This window comes from Dermochelys coriacea, chromosome 3 (genome assembly GCF_009764565.3).
Source record: "Dermochelys coriacea isolate rDerCor1 chromosome 3, rDerCor1.pri.v4, whole genome shotgun sequence".
Classification (NCBI taxonomy): domain Eukaryota; kingdom Metazoa; phylum Chordata; order Testudines; family Dermochelyidae; genus Dermochelys; species Dermochelys coriacea.
Genome location: NC_050070.1, coordinates 106,721,290 through 106,745,721, shown reverse-complemented (window position 1 = coordinate 106,745,721; position 24,432 = coordinate 106,721,290). Strand labels below are relative to the sequence as shown.

General features: G+C 39.7%; 1 protein-coding gene across 11 annotated transcripts in view; it reads right to left on the bottom strand.

Annotated features, from left to right (window-relative positions):
- ARFGEF3 (ARFGEF family member 3) overlaps window positions 1-24,432 on the bottom strand; it is a 128,347-nt gene that overhangs the window by 63,661 nt on the left and 40,254 nt on the right. For 4 of the 11 annotated variants that reach the window (XM_043511069.1, XM_043511070.1, XM_043511071.1 and 1 more), the window contains exons 5-7: window positions 9,729-9,797; window positions 1,610-1,652; window positions 284-362 (exon numbers count right to left, since the gene is read on the bottom strand). In XM_043511069.1, coding sequence (XP_043367004.1) covers window positions 284-362; window positions 1,610-1,652; window positions 9,729-9,797 — 191 coding nt within the window. Of the gene's footprint in view, window positions 1-283; window positions 363-1,609; window positions 1,653-3,210; window positions 3,334-6,537; window positions 6,670-9,728; window positions 9,798-24,432 lie in introns of all 11 variants that reach the window. The other 7 variants (XM_043511067.1, XM_043511068.1, XM_038395668.2 and 4 more) reach the window with 3 other exon arrangements.

Sequence of the window (24,432 nt, the reverse complement as noted above, 5' to 3'; positions counted from 1 at the left end):
ATACAGAATCTATCTACAATAAGGGTTGCTATCACTTACTGGAGTTTCTTTAAAGTAAAACTGTGTATGTGGGTGATAAATCAATTTCTAACCACAATTAATGGGCTAAATTAATACAACATGATCAATCCAACAGAGGGTGAGGTACCTCTGACAAGTAACTTAGTGCAAGAATTGTTTGCCTTGTTATCCTAGAATGAAGACAGTACAATCCCTCATACGTGATATTCCACAAGAAAAGCTGCAGCAACAAATATGAATTACAGCTAAATAACCCACTTACTTTATGACAGCCTGAAGCTTCTCACAGAGCACAGTGAGGACAGACACAACATCGTCGCAAAGGGACTCTACTGTTGAACCTCCAAAAAGGACAAAGGTAAGTGGCATTATGTATGCTTAGCTTACTTACCAACAGAACTGCCCCACCCCATCTTTCAGAGCTCACCTAACTTCCGTGACTTGGGTCTGTAGTTCTCAACTGTGGACCATGGGCTACCAAAATTCACACGAAGAATGCTGTGGGAAAGGTAGTGGGACGGAAAGTGATTCTGCTACAGAATCTCTTTCTGAGGGAGTGACCCACAAAATGAAAAAGTAGCATCACTAACTTGGAGGAGAACACTAATTGCTTAAATGCATTTATGGAAGTTTGGGCTCATTCCTCCAACTCAGACAAGAAGAAAAATATCAAGTGGCTCCAGTCCTTCTGCATGGCACCTGACTAGAGACAATTCATCAGGGTTATTAAAATCTTGGTAGCTTTTCCTATTGCTGGTCTCTGTACTGCTCCTTCCAACCACCAGAAATCTATATAGCAACCAAGACCCCAGTCCTGTACATGGAACAGTGTGGGCAGAACGTAATGCCTTCGTGGAGTCTCACAGGAGTCAATGGGTTCCACATGGGACACAAGGGTCCACCCCCACAGATCCAATTGTGGAATCAGGGCCTAATAATAAAGACTTTTTAGCGATCAGAGAATATAGTGGAGACAGGGCCTAGGAAAAACCTTAGGAAACTAACTGATGCTGTGGCATGATGAAGGTGAAGCATATTAGCGCTCCCCCTCTAGCAGAGTTGTCTGTCAGGACCTGCAAAAATATTAAAATTATCCGCTAGTTATGTAACACGGCTGGCCCAACAGGTAAGAAATTGTGTGTCTGTCTCCAGACCCCTCCTAATCTCTGAAGAAAAAGTCCTTAGAACTGTCCAAATTTTGAAAGGGAACCCATTTCACTTTAACCCTGCCAACAACATTGAAGCCCATAGGTTGCAGAGACAGCATATTATTAGTTATTGCTTTGCTCTAGGGAACACCATTCACACGGTGCAGATGAAGGTATAATTAAAGGTGTTGTGAGCCAAGAAGGTTTTGCAGACACTTCTCAGTTCTGAAAGTAACCAGAGCCCTTGTACAATGAGTGGGGCGATACCAATAAGGTGGTACCAATAAGCCGTGGAAAATGAAAGGAGCAGGTGACTCTGCAGAAGATGTAAACACTATGGCAACCGGGTGTCTTGGCAACAGTAGGCGAATACAAGACATAGTGAGAAAAAAGAAAATCAGATTTTAAAGAGTCATTATAAAATAAAGTGGCATAGATACCTTGGCTCTTGAATTCTTGCATGGCTTCATGGTTTTCAGTTGTCTATTGAGGGAAAAGAAACACTAATTAGAATACGTGGAAGAAAAGTGCTGAAGATATATGCAGCACTTTAAAGTACTCGGTTCCTAATCTTAAAAAGCTTTAGTGTGGGATTAAGGTCAGAAAAGCAAGTGTAAAGTCACAACTTCCTTGGGTGTCAGTCATACCTGTTTTTCTTATTTTACTAATTTTGAAGGAGAAATTTTCAAATGTGCCTAAGTCCCATTTTCAAAAGAGATTTAGACACCTAAGTCCCACTGAAAGCCATTGGGGAAGACTCCCAGGTACCTAAGTAACTTTTTATGGGATTTATGTTCTTAAATCACCTCGGTGCTCTTGAAAATTTTATACTTTATCACGGTTAACACTACAGAGGCAACACAGCTAGAAATACCCTCTTAGATCATCTAGTTCATTTCTCTGCCAGTGCAGGACTGTTCCCTGTGGTACATACAGCACTACGAAAGAACAAGGTCAATTCTCTTGTCTCATCTGATGTATCATCAGAAAATTGTCAGGAACTAAGTGCAGTTTGCAGAATCTCCATTATAGTCAGGATGTAAAAGCGGAAGTAAAATCAACTCAGTTTTCAGATCCTGATAGAATTTGCAGACCTGCCAGCTTGGAAAAAAAAACAAAACTTTTTACTTATAAACTGAGCACACTGTATTTGGCGAAAGGATAAGTATAAGTAACCCTATCATTACATTTTACAGTTATTGCTCAGATTAATGCTATACTTAAATTTTGGCAATTTAATTTTTAAAAAAGGATCTCCATTTTACTGAACATAGCACAACTGCTTTAAGATTAAACCTCTACACAACTGACAGCTGCAAAATCCGCTAACAAACCAAACAAACACAAAAAGGCAAATAATTTCTTCATTAATATGCAAGGAAGTGCTCATAAGTGCAAGAAGCCAAAGTCATTTCAAATTTGCCCAGAGGTGATTATAATTCCATCTAAATAATACTTTGGAGTTTAATGCAAACAGCTCTTGCGGATTTTAACACCACAATAAAGGCAATAAAAAGAAACCAGTTATTTTTTGCCAGTAAGCCAGCAGGTGAAGAAGCCCTCTGGCCCAAATCATTTAATTTGATATACATTTAAAAGGATTTGGCTTAAATTTTGTAATTAAAAAAACCCCTCAAATATATTTTCTGTAGCTAAGAACTTATTTGGTATGGGCAACATTTAATATTTAAAAAAGTTTTGGCAAAAGGATTTCAACTGGACTTCACCAAGATAAACACACAAAATAAAAGAACAGAAAAAGGAAGCAAAGTCAAGACAATCTGACATTGGAATGAAGCCTTTCTTGCAAATCAAAATGTAGAGCCTGTCTACTGGAAAGGAACAGTTGTTTCTGTTGAAGGATTTGTTAGGCATTCGTACAGACAGACCCCAAAAGGAGGCCGTTTTAAGCCGGATTGATGCTGGAATGCTCAAACACCACCAGAAGGCACAGCACTCAGCCACAGAACACTGCATGCAGAGACACAAAAAGGACACAGCCATGGAACACTGAACCATCTGTTGATGCCGGAAGGCTCACCGTATTCTCTTGCTTTTGCCGTAACTGTAAAGTCAAGTCACTCAACATTTGGCTGAGGGTTGCCCGCACAGCGGTGTTTATACTCCGCTGGTGACAGCTAGATACATATGTCTCAATGCAAACCTGGTGAGGAAACAAGATAGCAGCACATAGATATAAACAACAGTTTAACTGTAGACCATCTCGGGAGGAAGTGAAGCTCTCTTCATGCAGAAAGTCAGCCAGATTTACTAGTGAATAGTGTTAGAAAATTTTTCAGCCATGCAAATAGCCAAAAAACAATATGGTGTAAAAGGAGCATGCAATTTGTCAGGTTTCTCAAATATTGTGCACGTTGAGGTGGCAAGACAAAAATGGCAACCACTCCCCATCCTGTCCCCACCATGATGCCCAGGCAGTGGCTTGTGCTGTGGATATTGCTTTCAAATATTAGCCCTATTGTTTAATTCCAGTGATGTATTCACGACATCAACAGGGACCAAATGAACCTTCAGGAACCATTACTGCGTATCTACTAGGGGCAGAATTCCTGAGTATCATCCTCTCATATGAGGCTCAAAAGGTTTTTGTTGTTTCTTTTTAGGTTATTTGCGTAAATTGTTATTTGTGGGGGTTTTTTGTATGAGTAGTATGCTGGGGATTTTCAGACAGCTTCTGCTACTAGGATGCAACTAGGCATCTTGATTGTTCATTGTAAATCATAGTTTTAATTTAGGTTTATTACAGTGTCTAATAGCCTTTTGGTGCCATAAATGAAAAAAATTGTATCTGTTTAGTTTTATTATAGTGAGAGTGACTGCTATAGTTCACATTGCATCAGAGTTTCCATTCTAACTACATTTTCAACTGATCGTAACTTTTGCAAACTTTCATCTTTAGGGTTGAATTTTTCCATTCTTGGACTCTGCCCAAAGACAATGTTTTGCAGAGAGTTATCAAAATGAAATGGAATGCTAAGGATATGGTATTATGCCCAGTGCAATGTCCTTTACCAGATTTCTTTTAGGAGGTGTTTATCTCAAGAAGAGTTTGTAACTACTGTGTTGTCATTTCTGATGCAGCAGCCTCTGGTTTGAGATATGAGGTAATTAGTGCCTCCTGTAATCCGTATCATGGGATTGAAACCAGACTGTTTAACACAAACTTATTAATAAATTGTGATCCAAAGGAGCAACTCCACACACTTTGGCATATGTTGAACTCTGTGATTCTGTCTATGGCTGTGAAGTTATTCATATAAGTTCAGTCAGCCTTTATGTACATGGGTTCGTAACACTACCTGTTGTGCTCTTCAGGGGCGGTCATTCATATTTGTCAGCAGTTCTATCATACAGTCATCTTTGAAGGGTTATAACTCCTCTGTAAAGTCATCCTGGCAATGAATACATACATTTTGCATATGCTGTATGTAGAGATACACAAGATGTGTGTGGTAATATCTTTTATTGGACTAATTTCTGTTGGTGAGAGAGACAAGCTATCAAACTTGCATAGAGCTCTTCTTCAGGTCTGGGAAACGTACTCAATGTGTCTTAGCTAAATACAAGATGGAACAGATTGTTTAGCATAAGCAGTTAATAGGCCACTTCACCTTGAAATACATGTTAACACCCCTCCAGTCATAGATAGAAAAGGAACAACACTACATATACTGTATGTACACAGTTTAATATACAACTGGTATATTCTGTACAGACATTTTTTTAAACAAAGTTTTAATTTAACTGGTTGTCCTTTTTCAAAGTATAGGAGCATAGATGGAATAAAAAAGTTTTCTTGTTTTAGATACTTATATTTCCCTAATGAGGAGGAAGTCCAGCTTTTAAAATGAAAATTTAAAGGTGGTTAGCTCATTATATGGACTAATCAATGCAGATATGTACACAGTAACATAACCAAGAGCCTGATCCGACTCCTACTGAAATCAAAGGGAGCTTTGCCATTAACTTCTGTGGGAGAAGGACAGGGAGTAAGGTTAAAATGGATCTGCTGTCCATGTGCATTACTTTTAATATAACAGAATGGAGAAGACGACCAGATCCCAGAATCCCTTTGAATTTATCATCTCTGCTCCTTTCAGCAGACATATCCAGCAGATGCGAGAGGTGCTAATGCTTTTAGGATTTCTGCCTCATGCTAAATTTTGGGCACAATAAAGCATGATTGAATTCCCTGGTTAGAAATATAATATACTTGAGTAGTGTAAATTGTGTGAGCAAAAATGCTACACCCTGGAATAATATGAACTATAGCTCTTGCACCATTCTCATCCCAGTCACTCTTATGTCCCAGTGTAGCACTGTGAGAACACTATACGTAGCACGTGATATTTTGTGCCTCTTATGGGACAGAGGCAAGATAAAGCCAACATTAGTATTTCCTTTCTCAGGTTTGCATGTGTCCCCATCTTAACAATACATTAAAGCCTGATAAAGCTGAAGGCATTTGCATCAGACAATGGACAGAACCTACAGTTTATCTTGGCCTTTGGGGCATCTGTTGACCTTTGAGAGTGTTATATTTCCTAAGGTCAGTGAAGAATTTCATTCAGCATGATCTTAATTAATAGATGTGTGAGGAAGATTCCATAGATGCATGAGGTCTCAGACAGCACAGACTGTCAATGCAGATTAAATGTGTAAAAAAGTGCCATGCAGCTGTCACTACTGTTATTTATATAGTGCACAGTGCTTCATGACAGTAAAACCATCTAAACAAATACAGAATTCCTACACTGAACAGTGTACATTCTAATCCTGTAGTCAGACCTTCATGATCAGAACCCAGAACTGTGCATCACCTCATTGGCTTCAAGGAGGAGCAGGGATCTGCCAATACAGATCCATTACAAGACTGGGGCCTAAGGAAATACATATGAAATGCCTCAGTTTACAGATAGCGTAATGCGATATCTTGCTGAGCCAGTGTGATTTCCTCTTTATACTTCTCTGACAGCACAAGAAAATCCTTACTCTTCTGCCATTTTCAAAAGAAGACGTGGACCAGAGGTTGCCATCATATACCACACAAGAATTCAAGTGGGCAAGGAATATAAAATTCTATTGACCACTTACAATCATGCAATTCAGACCTTGCTGAGGCTGAACCAGTCACAGGAACTGTGTCTGCTGCAAGGGTTTGAGTAGTAATATTCTTATCTAATTCAACGTACTGAAAGAATTGTGGAAAGACTAAGACTAAAGGCAGGCTGACTTTCTGGAAAGAGCAGGATCAATTTCCCCTTTTTTCTTCCCCCGCCCCTTGTGTGTGTTAACGTGCCGCACTGTTGCTCAGCTGAGCTCCAGTCTCACAAGCCAAGCATGATACCTCGTGAAATGTCATTGGTGGGGATGCACCAGCAAAAATGCGAGAGCACAGGGTACTGAAGAGATGAGCAATGGACACTTTGATCATTTCATGCATTTGGGGGCTTCCAGCTTTGTGACATGCAAAACACAGCTAAGAAAGCAAAACACAAAGGGTTAGACAAAGCAATGCAATGAGTTAAACAAGACAATCTCCCAAAACAGGGGTGGGAATAGATAAAAGAAGATAAGTCACAAAGCATGAAATAATCTTTCATGCAGGGGCCTGACCAACATTAAAGGTATCGTCTGTAGTTAGACATAGTGTTGAACCTACAGTCAACCTAGCTAATAATATTTAAGCCATTTATACAACACTCTTCATGGTCAGAGTGCTTCACAAATATCTCCTTACCCTTCACAGAACTCCAGTGAGGTTAATAAGCATTATGGCCCGCAGATTAAAGATGGGGAAATTGAGGCCGAGGTTAAGACCAAAATGCTTAGTAGATGTATCCACTAATTTGGGGTGCTCAATTATGGACTGATCAGGTGACGCAAAGTGGCCAGGTTCTTGCCAGAAGATAATTCCCACTGGAGGGGCACCCCCATTGGCAAGAGATGAGCAGAGATAGAAGAGCTGACTCAAGCACCAGCTCCACCCTAGTATGGGACACATCAAGGAAGGAAGGAAGGGCACATGGCAGAAGAAAACTATGCCAATTCTCCACTGGAATAAGTTTGAGCAGCTGATGCTGGGGCCAGGCCAGTGCTGAATCAGGGAGCCATATCCAGTCCTCTAATGGTTACCACACCAATACTGGGAAGAGTTCAGATACAGGGGAGAACTAAGTCCTCGGGCTTCAAATGTTAAAGCCTTTGTAACATGTATGGGCCAGAATCACAAAGCCAAAGGTGCCTATAGGTGCTTTTCTGTATAGGTATACTAGCAAACGTTCCTAATGTAGTCAGAGCGGATTTTGATTTTCGCTGGTATAGCGGATACTGATTCCCTGAACAGAATGCATTAACCCAGCAAAAGAACGTTTTTGTCCAATATAGTTTCATCTACACTCTGGCTTTTGCTGGTTTAAAAAAAAAAAAAAAAAACCACCACATTCCTAATTGACTTTACTATGCTGGCAAAAGTTTTAAGGGTAGACATGGCCTTTTAAGAGTAAGGATATGGCAGAGCCACTCAACAATGGCAGGATCCAATATTTAACATGAAACAAAGCTGGCGTTTAGGGTGTTTTAAAGAGAAAACAGTCATGTGTCATTTGCATATCGTTATCTGAAAATGCACAGCAGAAATAGAAAATATGACTTCAGATAACACTCACAGTCTTTGTCCCCAGGGAACAAAGAACATGAAGCACTGACAATTGATGTCCACTACCTGAAGTAGCAGCTCAAAGGTTGAAATACTAGAGCTATTAAGCCCTTTTTCCAATGTGTATTGTATCTTACTGCATCTATCTACAGTTCATAGATACATTGGGCTAGATTAACCTTCAATTCTCACCAGCTTCTGCCCTCCACAGTGGAAAGTCTGCCAAAGAGAGGTTGAAGCAGTGGAAAGGAACCATAAGTTTGCCTCTGTATGAGGGATTGGGGCAACAGGGTTTAGCACAGCCTGAGAAAGGGGGTTGCATGGGCAGGGAGGAGGTAGGTTCTGCTGATCCAGTACATCTTTGCTACAGCCCCAAGTAGTGAGGACCCTATAGCACCCCCATGAAAACAGAAGTTACTCTTCAGGAGTTTGGATTTCCTAACATTACTCAAAAGGGGTGAAACCATGAGTTACACAAGTCAGCCCAAATGAGTACTATAATATATTCTGTACATGGCACATTTTTAGGACTGTCTTAGAGAGTTTTAAGATTTTGTATGGAAACTATTTTTGTATTTCTTTTTGCAAATACAGACTAACACAGCTGCTACTCTGAAACCTATTTTTGTATCCGTCTGCCTGCAAAGTTAATTAGGGACGTTTTAGCAGTTAGGTTACCATGGTAAGACAGCTAGTTTTCTTTCCCCCACCCTAGGTAGCAACAGGATCAATTTCATCCCCAGATTTATAAAACGCAACCACTGCCAGGTAAAGCTAGGCACTTCCATCAGGTTCTCTTTTCCTCGCACACCAAGGAAAAGCTAACATTGACTTGCAATTGTTAGTCGTTTTCTTTCTCTGCTCACTAATTTCACTTGTAACTTCCCAAGCTGTCTTTTAAATAAGAGCAGAACACAGACTGATATCTCCATCTGTAATTATCAATGCAAAAATAACAGACAATTATTATTATTATTCTCCACTACTGAAAAGAACAGCTAACAAGTGTTGTAAAAACAGAGGGGTGTTATGTCATGGGGTTTTCAAGGATTTTCATACAAACCTTTTCATTGCTGTATTATACATTGATGTTAAGTGTGTATACATTCCCCTCGACCCTATGCAGTGTAATTCCATATAATTTTATACTATATTATATGCACACACACAACAGCCCTTGCCATGCAATAGGGCTGAGTATTTCCATGCATTTCTTCCTTCCAGGCTACATGAGGCTCACTGCTTGAACCTCACTGTGCAACTAAATAGGGCACTTGTCTGAAAATGCTTACTTATAAACAGATCGGCTGTCGGCAGGTGCATTTTCCAGCTGCCAAAGCGTTTTTTACAATTTAATCCAGACAAATATAATGAGGACAAGGGAAGACTGATTAATGCCAGTGGGACAATGTAATAAATCTAGGTATGTAATAATTCCTTTTCTTGGAGGCATCAGGGATAAGGGACACGCTAACAATGCACATTATAGGTCAATCTCATCTCTGATGTAACTGTATTAACTTTGGTGGATGAATTTAGCCCTACATGTTGTTGTAAAGTTGAAGAAAATGTTATTACTGTGAAAGATAAAGCAAAACATGCAACGTTTTAAACACAGACAATATTGTAATACACAGCGCCACTAAGAAGAATTTCCATGAGTAGAAATCGCATCTTCCAGTGCATTTCTACAGCTGTTAGCACTGCGGTTGCTAATCATGTTGACTAATAAACAGTAACACGGGTAATATCAATCATTAAGAATAACTGCAATTGTTTTGACCAAATAAATCACAGTCTATGTATAGAAAGCACATTCTAATTAGTGGCAACAGGTCAAGAAAAACAAGCAATGTTAGTGGGGGATGGAGGGCACTCACCTCAGCAATCTTTAGCACTGAACTTCCATTCAGGTCAAATGTGGAGGTATATGTGATACAAAGCAAAACCTTGAACACAGAGGGGGGGGAAGCACAAGAGCTTTAGTTTCATCCACCATTTCTAGTTTGTGGTTGAGTTTTTATATTGTCTATTGTGTTTCCCAATTACTTTTTCTTCATCACTCTCTTTTAGACACAACTCCTTCCATTTTCCATAGCAGCAATTACTAGGGTTGGGGAGGGCAATGAAATTGCTGACTGCTTCCTGCTTGGAAAATTGTGTCCGTTTACCCAAAAAGGAAAGTCACTGCAACTGCAGATGTTATGTTGCTCTATATGTGCACATCTTTCAGAGAGGAAGGATGGTTCAGTGGTTTGGATATTAGCCTAGGACTTAAAGTCAGGTTCAATTCCCTGGCCTGCCACTGATTTCCTGTGTCATCTTGGGAAAATCACTTAGTCTCTCTGTGACTTAGTGCCCCATCTGTAACCTACCTAAAAGGGATGGTGTCAGGATAAACACATTAAAGACCGTAAAACACTCAGATACTATGGGAAGTGAGGAGCCATGCAAATAAATATGAAAGAAAGCAGTGAACAATTTAGAAACCAGTCCTTGCATTGGCATCAATACAATAAAAAGATTAAAAATTTACAAATCAGTAACTTTAATTAATCCACAAAAGATCCCTGCCAAGAAGGAAAATAGAAAAGGGAGCGTCTTGAAAAGGACTGAGGAGGCTTAAAGGGATCCCTTTGTCTGACAATATTTTCTTATTATTATTATTTGTACTACATTCGTGTCTAGAGGATCAAAACCCCCATTGTCCAAGGCACTCTACCAACACCTAGAAAGAAACCTTCTTCCAACCAGCCTAAATTTGCTCATGATTATTTGTTCCTGTGCCAACATTGTCCTTTAGCTTAAATAGCTTTTCATCTCTCTGGTGTTTATCCTCTTCCTCATCTCCCCCCCAGATATATTTACTGTAGACTCCACATCTGGGAGAAAGATTCCTCCATGCAGCTCACTTGCACAAAAATCATCCATTACTGAAGGCAAGCGCAGGGAATTTAAGCTTTAGTACTAAGGATCCTTTGATCATCATCTGTCAGCTCTTACAGGTACAGACGAAAAACCCATCTGTAGAAAAATGTGTCATTTCCCCCATAGCATACAAATGTCGGTATCCTCCTAAGCATTCACTTGCCTGTCAGCCTGAAAAATGAGTGTGTTCTTTGCGCTCAGAAACACGATGGATCTTTAAAAACGATATGGGATGTAACACCAGAGCACAGAAATAGACAAGTTTGATTTCATACATTTATAATTTGCCCTACCAACAAGATACCCCAATTTTAAAAAAACATCTGCAAACAAGTCAGGAAGATCCAGAAGCTGAACCTTGTTAGCCAATACATAGATGTTAGGTGTACTATATACCACATTAATGTATAATGAAATGTTGTAATGCTTAATGTCTGTAAAGTGCCTTTAGATTATCAGGTGCAAGTTGCTCAGTATCATTTCCTGGTGTTGCCAAGAAATACAACCCTCTCTGGGTACATTCAAGATATTAACAGTATCATAATTTACTTATCTTGACAAAAATATCTCCTGAATTTGGGTGCTGAGACACACATCCTCAGCACTAAGTTGATAAATGAAGGAGAAAACGGTACTCTAACATTCTCACAAAATAATAAAGAATATTGTAAAAAAAAAAAAAAAAAAAAAGTAACATTCAGAAGAGTTCAGATATTCCATCCAAATATATCCATTTCATTGATGGGTGAATTCTGCACATGATTTGGTATGCCATAAACATATTCCATACCTATTCATTACTGGATTCATAGCACCTTTTACTTGAAATGTTTTGTACTGCTCATAGCTGGAGACAGGATGAGCTACCAGATGGATCACTGGTCTGATCGGGCAATTCCTATGTCATACAGAGGTCATATTGCACATGCCACAGGTCTCCAAAAGGTGTGCAGGTGCATCTTAAACACCCACATCTGAATATCTGATCCACAATTTGCAAAGTGCTATTGTACCCTTTAGAATACAAAGCCTTACGTCAATGTAAGGTACAGTCTTTTCCCTGGCACTAATGACACACAGCATCCCTTGTGTGCTTTGTGTGACTTCTCTGCTCTTTTATGGCAGCTCAGCCAAATATACCTTTGTAAAAGATTTTGTGCTTTGTAGAACATTCTGAGAAACACAAGGGAATGTATCCCATAACTGTGTATTCTTATGAGGCTCTGCTTACTGAAATTATGATTCCTATTTTTTCACTCATTTAATTTTCTCTCCATCTTCTGTCTTTAAGTGGCTGCAGTTTGAGCAGATAGGAAATGTGTCTAGTCTTTCCTGTCAGAGATGCCAGTGAGCCTTAAGTAGTTGGCAACTGACTTAGTTTCTGGTATCGGGGTCAGACACAAAACACGACAAATGTGATCAGCTGGTTGCTGATGAAGAGGTGACAATGAAAACATGGTTTTAAAACAACAGGGAATTCAGGCAAAAGTAGATTTGAATGCTAATAATTTGTAGGGGTTAGATTTACAATAGAGTGGGGAAGCTATTCTCTCACACAGGTTGTGGGCCCTACTGTCTTCTAAGGCCTTGTCTACTGACAAAAACAATGTAGTTAAGGTTGTCCCTCCCCTCCCTGCCTCCTAGTGCGGATGCAATGATTCCAGTATAGAAGTGCTTAACGGGAACAAGCTATACTGGTATAAGCACTTCAATACTGCTATAACTGTGTCCACACTAGGGGTTGTGCTGGTAAAAAAAAAAAAAAAAAAAAATCATATCCCTAACTGAGATAGTTATACTGTGTACAAAATCTGTATGCCAACTTGGATTTGTCAAAACAAATCATGTCAAACCCACTTAATAGAGGGGAACAAGACTTGTGGATAGGATGGAAGCAGTACATAGGATATATCTCAACTTTAGTAAGGCTTGTGATATCTCACATGACCTTCTCAAACAAACGAGAAATACAGCCTAGACAAACCTACTATAATGTGGTTGCATAACTGGTTGGAAAACTGTATTCAGAGAGTAGTTATCAATGGTTCACAACCAAGCTGGAAGGGCATAACGAGTGGGGTACCACAGAGATCTGTCCTGGGTCCGGTTCTATTCAAAATCTTCGGAAATGAAGTGGATAATGGCATAGAGAGTACATTTATAAAGTTTGCGGATGGTACCAAACTGGAAGGGGTTGCAAAAACTTTCGAGGACAGGATTAGAATACAAAATTACCTTGACAAACTGGAGAAATGGTCTGAAATAAATAGGATGAAATTCAATAAGGACAAATGCAAAGTACTCCACTTAGAAAGGAATAATCAACTGCACAAATACAAATGAGGAATGTTTGCTTAGGAAGGAGTACTGCAGAAAAAGAACTGAGGGTTACAGTGGATCAGAAACTAAATACAAGTCAACAATTTAATACTGTTGCAAAAAAGCAAACATTCTTTTGGGATGTATTAGCAGGAGTGTTGTAAACAAGACACGAAAAGTAATTCTTCCAGTCTACTCAGCACTAATAAGGCCTCAACTGAAGTATTCTGTTCACTTGTGGGCACCACACTTCAGGAAACTGGGGAAAGGTCCAGAGAAGAGCAACAAAAATTAAGGGTCTAGAAGAAACATGACGTATGAGGGAAGATTGAAAAAAATTGGGTTTATTTAGTCGGGAGAAGAGAAGACTGAGGGTGGTCATAATATCAGTCTTCAGTACATAAAAGGTTGTTATAAAGAGGAGGGTGATAAATTGTTATCCTTAACCACTGAGGACAGGACAGGAAGTAATTGGCTTAAATTGCAGCAAGGGAGATTTAAGTTAGACATTGGGAAAAAACTTCCTAACTGTCAGGTTAGTTAATCAATGGAACTAATTACCCAGGGATTCATGGGATCACCATCATGGGAGGTTTTTAAGAACAGTTTAGACAACCACTTGTCAACTAGAATCTGTAATACTTAGTCTTGCCTCTGTGCAGGGGACTGGACTAGAGGACCCATTAAAGTCCCTTCCAGTCCTACATTTCTACAACTCTATGAAGACTAGACCCAAGATAGAAAAGATGGGCTTTTGACTAAAGCCCAGGACTAGTCAGGGGTTCTGATTCTTTTCCCAGCCCTGCTGCAGGCTTCTTTTGTGACCCTGCCAAGTCATAGGCAACCGGTAACTTCTCTGTGCCTCAGCTGTCCAAAAATGGGGATAAAAAGGAGTTCTCTACCTGAGGCTTAGTTCATGAATGCTCTTTGAGGTCTCAGATAGAAGGTGTTATAGAAATGCAAATTATTAGTGTGTTACAAATGATTATTTAGATCTACTAAAAACACTGCTAATATACTTATCTCCATCTAACATGCTCCAGCCACAGACTAACTATGTTAAACACAAGCATAAAACACCACAGACAGATTCTGTACTGAAAGGAAATGTGCATTTCACTGGGCCATGACATTTTACCTTGGCAATGAATGGCTGTGAAAGTGTAAAACAGACTACCAGGCAATTTCTAATGGCATCTTTTGTAGCAAAAACAGTTCTTCTCTTGTAAATCAAGGTGGACATTAGAAAAGGGACTTTACTATAAAGTACAACGAGAAGAGAACCTAAAGTGAAAGAGCCTTACACAGTTAGGAGAGCCTGAAAAGGAAATCTTATAAATAAGGAATACTGTTACTGCTGTGATTCCTGCAAAGTCAAACAGGTTCTATTATCTTGTAAAGGTTCGGATCAAATCTGATTTCTAGCAATGGGTGACCCATGATAAAAACTGTTCATTTTAATTATTGGTGGAGCTCTGCCCGTCATGGAACAAGAAATACGGTCTTTCTCCCCAGAGCCCAGGATACAAATGGTATTATAAGGCAATATCAGACTGCATGCACAGATGGGTTTTCACAATGGGCAAAGAGAAAAAATAATTGCTTTTTGTAATACACTGAAAGTCACTTTTTACAGAAGGACTTTATTGTATAAAAATAGGGTCACTTTAATTGGAATTGCAATTTCTACCCTAAAGTGCATTGCAGTCAGATAATGAGTGGGAGAAAGTAAGTACTACCCCCATTTTACAGATGGGGAAAGTGGGTGAGAGGATAAGAATTCTAAAGGCACTGAAGTCTAATGAGACCTAGGTGCTTTTTAAAATGTTAGCCAAGGAGATCAAGTGACTTGCCCAGGTCCCACAGGAATGTCTGCGACAGAGCTCAGAAGTTAGACCAAATCTTCCGAGTCCCAGTCCAGTGCCATATCCACAAGACCAGTAGGGTCCTATTGTATTAAATTGAATAATTATTATTTTTTGGGGGTGGAGGGAAAGGGAAGGAATAGAGACTGGTTTTCTGTAGTGCTAGGATCTGAATACCTGTTAAATAAATACAAACCTTACGGCAAAGAAACGCAACCAGAAAACATCTCGATAGCTGATGGAATATCTGTTAGTCTGATCATACAGGTTACTCTGGCCTTGTAAGGAAAACAAGGGCAAAAGAAATGAAGAAGTGCCTTAATGACTCTACATGGATCATTGTATACATCATGGCAGTTTCTAATTCTGGAGAGGAAGACGACAGTGGTTTCCCATGAACCAGCAGCGCTGTGAAAGGCTTGGCTATCAGTAGGAATTGCTGTTCTGGGTTATCAATGCACCATGGTTTCAGACAGGACTCGTACCTGGTGTGGAATAATGTCACATGACATTCTGAATGTTCCCAGAAGAACATGCTCACTAATTCACTGGACTAAAAACTACTGCTGAAAACTACTTAAGTGTGAAACTTCTGCTTATGTAGCACAGGGGTAGGTGGGAAGGCAGTGATTTAGGACAATCACCCAATAGATATTTTACAAGTTTCTTTAATGGCTCTGGCAGTGGCTTTTGTCTTCAAAATTACAATACTCTAATGTAGGGAGGATTATAAAAAGCTGACTGGCAAAGCCATGATGAGGTATTCTGCTCAACCAGCTATAGCAATATATGAACATATTATGTTACTCCATAAATTAAATGACAGTTAAATTACAAGCAAAACCAAAGCAATCACAAGAAAAACCCTACAAGACAGACAAATTAATTCCATTCCCAAATGGAAAAACTCAGAGCCAGACTCTGGTGCCGCTCCTCATGTTGAGCAGTACTGCATGGGTAGTTCCACTAAGTAGGAGTATCCAAAAAACCACCCATGGCATTAGGTATGATTCAGCATGATTAGAATCTGGTCCTATAACGGCAACAGAAATTAATACAGATAATAAGAGATAAAAAGGCAAATGACAGCTAGACAATAGGATTTTTAAAAATACAAGAAGATGGGAAGATGGATGATTGGGAGAGTAGTAAAACCAACCAGGAAGAAGTAAAAAGAAAAATGAGAGAAGCAAAAATAGCTAGTGGCAAATTGCAGAAAACAGAAAGGAGAAATTTTAAAATATAGAAAGGATCAAAGAAACCATTGAGCTACTTTACATTGGGTGGACATAACCGTCTATATTCCAAAGGGGATCGTATTTGAGAGAGAGAAACAAGCAATTTGTTTCCTCCTGTTTTTAATGCTATTGAATATTGTTTATTTTAACAGGCAATGAATATAATAAAAAGATTTTGCCAGAGATAGAAAAGACAGGGTAAGGAAAGGGACTGTCATTGACAGGCAGGCAATAGTGGACAAAACATTATATTAATTTGGGTATTTCTCTGACACGTGATAGAGGTATTTCTGATGTATTAAGATCATTTTATCATATCACACAATAAATTTCACAATATAATGTCAGTGAACCTTTCCAAATTATCCTAACAATTCTCTGGGCAAATGTTATAACGATGTCTACCTTTTCTTTCTTTCTTTCTTTTTTTATTGTGATCACAAATAAACAATAAAGCTGAGGTTACATGAATCCAAGAAAAATATGAAAGTACTAAGGAAAAAAAAAAGACAGTCACATGGATCTCGATCAAAAGCTAAGTCATTTGCAATTACACCCCTTATGTAAAAATGTGCCAATGTATTTTTATATGGCCCATGTATGTATATGATGCTATAGTTTGGTGTGGTCTGTTTAGAGTCCATATTACCTAGTGTACGATTAACAGTAGCAATTCTGCTAAAGAGGAGACATGGCTAAGCCTACTAGAATGACTGTTCGGATGTGGGCAGCTGGAAAAACTTAGCCTGAAGGCTGCTCTATGTCACACGTTTGAACAGAACTGGTGCCTGGCAGCCAGGCTATACCAGGCACATAAAAACCACGGGTCTGACCCAGAAATTTTCAAAGTGAAAGGGATTATGGGTGGTGAACCTGAGGAAATAGTTTTAGGACCTCAGCTATGATGTTCTATTTTGAGAAAATGCTTATTAATACAATGTTGAGATTTTATTTTGATATTCATTTATTTTATTTGCTTAGAAATCAGGAAATAAATAATTCTTCCCAATTGTATCTATTAGGGCTGTCAAATGATTAAAAATATTAATTGTGCTGTTAAACAATAGAATACCATTTATTTAAATATTTTTGGATGTTTTCTACATTTTTAAATATATTGATTTCAATTACAACACAGAATACAAAGTGCACAGTGCTCACTTTATATTTATTTTTGATTACAAATATTTGCACTGTAAAAAAAATAGTATTTTTCATTTCCCCTAACATAAGTACTGTAGTGAAATCTCTTTACCATGAAAGTTGAACTTACAAATGTAGAATTATGTGCAAGAAAACCCTGCATTCAAAAACAAAACAATGTACAACTTTAGAGCCTACAAGTCCAATCAGCCCTACTTCTTGTTCAGCCAATCACTCAGACAAATAGGTTTGTTTTTGCAGAAGATAATGCTGCCTGCTTCTTATTTACAATGTCACCTGAAAATGAGAACAGGAGTTTGCATGGGACTGTTGTAGCCGGTGTTGCAAGATATTTACATACCAGATGCGCCAAGGATTCATATGTCCCTTGATGCTTCAACCACCATTCCAAAGGACATGGGTCCATGGTGATGATGGGTTCTGCCCGATAGCGATCCAAAGCAGTGCGGGCTGAGGCATGTTCATTTTCATCATCTGAGTCAGATGCCACGAGCAGAAGGTTGATTTTCTTTTTTGGTGGTTCGGGTTCTGTAGTTTCCGCATCAGAGTGTTGCTCTTTTAAGACTTCTGAAAGCATGCTCCACACCTCGTCCCTCTCAGATTTTGGAAGGCACTTCAGATTCTTAAATGTTGGGTCGAGTGCTGTAGATATCTTTAGAAATCTCACATTGGTATCATTTTTGCATTTTATCAAATTTGCAGTGAAAGTGTTCTTAAAGCAAACATGTGCTGCGTCATCATCATATAATATGAAATATATGGCAGAATGTGGGTAAAACAGAGCAGCTGACACAATTCTCCCCCAAGGAGTTCAGTCACAAATTTAATTAACGCATTTGTTTTAAACGAGCATCATCAGCATGGAAGCGTGTCCTCTGGAATGATGGTTGAAGCATGAAGAGGCATATGAATCTTCAGCCATCTGGCATGTAAATATCTTGCGATGCCAGCTACAACAGTGCCATGGGAATGCCTGTTCTCACTTTCAGATGACATTGTAATTAAGAAGTGGGCAGCATTATCTCCCGTAAACATATACAAACTTGCGATTTCTCTTAGCGATTGGCTGAACAAGAAGTAGGACTAAGTGGACTTGTAGGCTCTAAACTTGTACATTGTCTTGTTTTTGAGTGCAGCTATGCAACAAAAAAATCTGCATTTGTAAGTTGCACTTTCATGATAAAGAGATTGCACTTCAGTACTTGTATGTGGTGAATTGAAAAATACTATTTCTTTTGTTTATCATTTATCATAAATATTAATAATCAAAAATAATATAAAGTGACTGTGTACATTTTGTATTCTGTGTTGTGACTGAAATTGATATACGGAAAATGTAGAAAAACATCCAAAAATATTTAATAAATTTCAATTGGTATTCTGTTTAACAGTACAATTAATCACGAGCAATTTTTTTTTTGAGTTAATCGCGCAAGTTAACTGTGATTAATCGACAGCCCTAGTATCTATATTTTAATGTTGCACAGGATTTTTAATGTTAAGGCCTTAATTATGGTTGAAGCACACAGAAATACTTAAAAGTTAAAGAGCTACCTTAGGAAGTGCTAAAATTTAAGGGTCATCTTCAGTGGCTTATGACTTTTTCAGTGTTCTTCCTTTTGAGACAAAACATGGAAATTCGCTCTTGGCCGAGGAGTTAATTTTTTGGAAGGTTTGAGCTGAAACAGTTCCACCACTTTCAAGACTGATGAGAGTGGAAAGAAAATACATTTACCATCATACTTTTTTTGGGTACTTTTTCTTAAGCAGTTGAAGTGTCTTAACTTCACTTAACTCTTAGTTTGAAGTAGAAACTTGAAACGTGGCCAGAAGATAGATACTTAGGCTGCAGATTTAGTTTTCGGTGGTTTGAGAAAAACCTGACAGCAATTTGTGAAAGTTAAAGGGCTTTAAAATATGACTCTGTGCCCACACAGTGACTTTCTAATTCAATCCCTTAATGGTTTACCAATGTTCTTCTGGTTCTATGACAGCATGTGTGGGTTATGAAAATCTATAGGGAGTTCTGCCTCCTCCCACACTATACCTGAGAGTCTTTATGAAGGGATGCAGGGCTCAGAGCCCCACCTCCTTCCATGGGACATGGAAAGATGTGCATAAAATGAGGAAAGGGAGGCTGACTCACTGGTTGCACTTGCTGCATGATACTATTCTATACTTATAGGATTTTATACCACATCATCACCATGGCATCTGATATATAGTACACAGCATTTTACTATTAGTTAAACTAATACTTAGGGCCCTACCAAATTCACGGTCCATTTTGGTCAATTTCACGGTCATAGGATTTTAAAAATTGTAAATTTCATGATTTCAGCTATTTTAATCTGAAATTTCATGGTGTTGTAATTGTAGAGGTCCTGACCCAAAAGAGAGTTGTGGGGGAGGTCACAAGGTTACTGTCGCGGGGGTTGTGGTATTGCTACCCTTACTTCTGCGCTGCTGTTGCTGGCACAATCTTCAGAGCTGGGCAGCTGGGGAGGGCGGTGGCTGCTGGCTGGGAGCCCAGCTCTGAAGGCAGAGCAGTTGCCAGCAGTAGCAGCGCAGAAGTAAGGATGGCCTGGTATGGTATTGCCACCCTTACTTATGCACTGCTGCTTGCAGAGCTGGGCCCTCAGTCAGCAGCTGCGACCCTCTAGCCACCCAGCTCTGAAGGCAGCACAGAAGTAAAGGTGGCAATATCTTAACTCCGCTACAATAATCTTGCACCCCCCCACCCTGCAACCTCCTTTTGGACCCCCAATTTGAGAAATGCTGGTCTCTCCCATGAAATCTGTATAGTATGGGTAAAAGCACACAAAAGACTAGATTTCATGGGGGGTGGGGGAACACCAGATTTCACGGTCTGTGATGCATTTTCCATGGTCGTGAATTAGTAGGGCCCTACTAATAGGTAAGCATGATAGAATTTCTTTATTTCTTCATTTTTCTTTTTAAAAACAGTAGCAATTTCCATGCACAAAAACCTATATTATAAGAATATGAAAACTGAAAAATAAAGCAGTCAAAAAATAGGAAATGATAAAGTTCAGGTTGTCTGTGAAATCTTAACTCTGCCCCTTTGTACATCGTGTAATACAGATGATCACGTGTTATTTTATCCAGAAAATTTGCCTTATCTGTATACTGGACAAAAAATGAGGCAGGGTTGACTTAGCCTGGGGTTGAGAACTCCCTCATCTCATTCACTGTCAGAATTTTATGTTATAGACTGAAAAAGGGTCTGCTGAAGAGGAAAAATGATGGTATGGGTAATGCACTGGACTGGGACCAGGTAATCTGTAGCGAAGGAGCAGGGATCATGTAGAAACAAATAGTGGGCCAGTTCCTGTCTCTCTGCCTTGTTCCCTCTGCACTGCTCTGGAGAGTTGTCCTAACAAGGCAGCTGGAGTCTCCCCTAATATAGTTGTAATATAAGCCAACATAGCCATCTCTACATCACTCATTCTCCCCCTCTACCTGCTGGGGAAAGCAGTGTTCCTGGGTAAGCCAGGCATGGGACTTCACCCCAGCTGAAAGAGAAACTGCCACCTGGCATCATTTATGGAAGCTCTTGGCCTGCTCTAAATTAAATCAGGGGTTGGTTCAGCCCCCAGTCAGTCTGAAGATTAGAGGAGCAGAAAGATGGATTACAGCTACCTTTCCCTTTCCACACATGGCCCTACACCAAGCATAGCTCAGCCAGACATGAGGATCTAGCCTAGTACAAAATCATGCAACAAAAGATTGTATTGCAATGCATACGCGCAAAGGGCAGAGTTAAGACTGCACCGATAATGTCACTTGTCATTTCCTGACTTCTGAATGCCTCATTTTAAAAAACTTTAGGGGTAGATTATAACCTAGCCATATACAGTCTCACAGGGGCATAAGGAGGTACAAGACTTCCCTTCTCTCATTTTTGTGTGGATCGACAGTCAAAGCTTGAAGAGGAGAGCAAGCTACATTGGGCTGGAAGGGGACAGAGAATGGGTGGGTGGGGAATGGTTAGAACTTGGATGCTACCCCTTAAACACGGTGGTCAGTGGAGCTAACCTGGTGCATGATAATGAGCTGCAGTTACTTTCCACACAGCTGTAACCCACACACCTCCTGGTTGTGGTGCTCTGTCCCCCACTAGTGGCACCGAGACCACATAGAGATTAATGAGCACCACACCCACAAGGAGTGTGAGTTACACAGCAATATGGGAAATAGGGAATGAATTGTGGCTTTCAGAAAGTATGTCTATACTGCAAAAAAAAAAAAAAAAAAAAAAAAAAAAAGACCTGTGGGAGCCAGTCTCGGAGCCTGGGTCTGCAGACTCAGGCTTGCACTACAGGGCTACAAATAGCAGTGTAGATGTTTCCATTTGGTGGTGGATCTCAGACCCCGGGCTCCAGCCTGAGTAGGAAGGTCTATATTGCTATTTTTAGCCCTGTAGCATTAGCCCTGTGAGCCTGAGTCTGTAGAGCTGGGCTCTGAGCCTCACTGCCTTGAAGGCTTTTTTGCAGTGTAGATGTAGCCTGAGCTACACTTCCTTCCCTGGGCTGATGGAGTTCAGTACAGTCCCTCATGTGTGGCTAGAGGTAAAGTCTCAATCTCACCCTTAATGTTCTTTTGATGTAATTTTATTGCATGGGGTACGTATTAAATGGGGAAAAAATAACGCGATGTTAAGACTATACATTTCAAACACAAGTGTAAGGATATGAAAATGTTGACGTTCTCATTGTAATATTAACATGCCAACATTGCACATAATAGTCAAATGCTGTTCTCTGTCACACCAGTGCAACCCCACTGGGTTTCAGTCAGTGTAAGGAAAGAGAAAGCAGGGAGCAGTATAATAGGGATGGGAGGTACAATCCTGTAGCTACAGCTTCCATCGGTTATAGCTGATCAATGGCCACGTCTCAGGTGTCTGCAATGCTGAACAGAGTGAGTGTTTCAGGGTGCAAGCTTACACAGATGGGTAACAAGGCCTTTTGATTTCAAAAGGGCTGACTTTCAAAAATTAAGGAAATTAGTTAGGGAAGTGGATTGGACTGAAGAATTTATGGATCTAAAGGTAGAGGAGGCCTGGGATTACTTTAAATCAGAGCTGCAGAAGCATTCTGAAGCCTGTATCCCAAGAAAGGGGAAAAAATTCATAGGAAGGAGTTGTAGACCAAGCATCTTAGAGGGGCGATTAAGAAGCAGCAGAAAGCATACAGGGAGTGGAAGATGGGAGGGATCAGCAAGGAAAGCTACCTAATTGAGGTCAGAACATGTAGGGATAAAGTGAGACGGGCTAAAAGTCAAGTCGGACCTTGGAAAGGGAATTAAAACCAATAGTAAAAGGTTCTATAGCCATATAAATAAGAAGAAAACTAAGAAAGAAGAAGTGGGGCCGCTAAACACTGAGGATGGAGTGGAGGTTAAGGATAATCTAGGCATGGCCCAATATCTAAACAAATACTTTGCCTCAGTCTTTAATAAGGGTAAAGAGGATCTTAGGGCTAATGGTAGCATGACAAATGGGAATGAGGATATGGAGGCAGATATTACCATATCTGAGGTAGAAGCGAAACTCAAACAGCTTAATGGGACTAAATCGGGGGGCCCAGATAATCTTCATCCAAGAATATTAAAGGAATTGGCACCTGAAATTGCAAGCCCATTAGCAAGAATTTTTAATGAATCTGTAAACTCAGGAGTAGTACCGAATGATTGGAGAATTGCTAATATAGTTCCTATTTTTAAGAAAGGGAAAAAAAGTGATCCGGGTAACTACAGGCCAGTTAGTTTGACATCTGTAGTACGTAAGGTCTTGGAAAAAATTTTGAAGGAGAAATTAGTTAAGGACATTGAAGTCAATGGTAAATGGGACAAAATACAACATGGTTTTACAAAAGGTAGATCGTGCCAAACCAACCTGATCTCCTTTTTTGAAAAAGTAACAGATTTTTTAGATAAAGGAAATGCAGTGGATCTAATTTACCTAGATTTCAGTAAGGCATTTGATACCGTGCCACATGGGGAATTATTAGTTAAATTGGAGAAGATGGGGATCAATACGAACATCAAAAGGTGGATAAGGAATTGGTTAAGGAGACTGCAACGGGTCCTACTGAAAGGCAAACTGTCAGGTTGGAGGGAGGTTACCAGTGGAGTTCCTCAGGGATCGGTTTTGGGACCAATCTTATTTAATCTTTTTATTACTGACCTTGGCACAAAAAGTGGGAGTGTGCTAATAAAGTTTGCAGATGATACAAAGCTGGGAGGTATTGCCAATTCAGAGAAGGATCGGGATATTATACAGGAGGATCTGGATGACCTTGTAAACTGCAGTAATAGTAATAGGATGAAATTTAATAGTGAGAAGTGTAAGGTTATGCATTTAGGGATTAATAACAAGAATTTTAGTTATAAGTTGGGGACGCATCAATTAGAAGTAACAGAAGAGGAGAAGGACCTTGGAGTATTGGTTGCTCATAGGATGACTATGAGCTGCCAATGTGATATGGCCGTGAAAAAAGCTAATGCGGTTTTGGGATGCATCAGGAGAGGCATTTCCAGTAGGGATAAGGAGGTTATAGTACCGTTATACAAGGCACTGGTGAGACCTCACCTAGAATACTGTGTGCAGTTCTGGTCTCCCATGTTTAAAAAGGATGAATTCAAGCTGGAGCAGGTACAGAGAAGGGCTACTAGGATGATCCGAGGAATGGAAAACTTGTCTTATGAAAGGAGACTTAAGGAGCTTGGCTTGTTTAGCCTAACTAAAAGAAGGTTGAGGGGAGATATGATTGCTCTCTATAAATATATCAGAGGGATAAATACAGGAGAGGGAGAGGAATTATTTCAGCTCAGCACCAATGTGGACACAAGAACAAATGGGTATAAACTGGCCACCAGGAAGTTTAGACTTGAAATTAGACAAAGGTTTCTAACCATCAGAGGAGTGAAGTTTTGGAATAGCCTTCTAAGGGAAGCAGTGGGGGCAAAAGATCTATCTGGTTTTAAGATTCTACTTGATAAGTTTATGGAGGAGATGGTATGATGGGATAATGGGATTTTGGTAA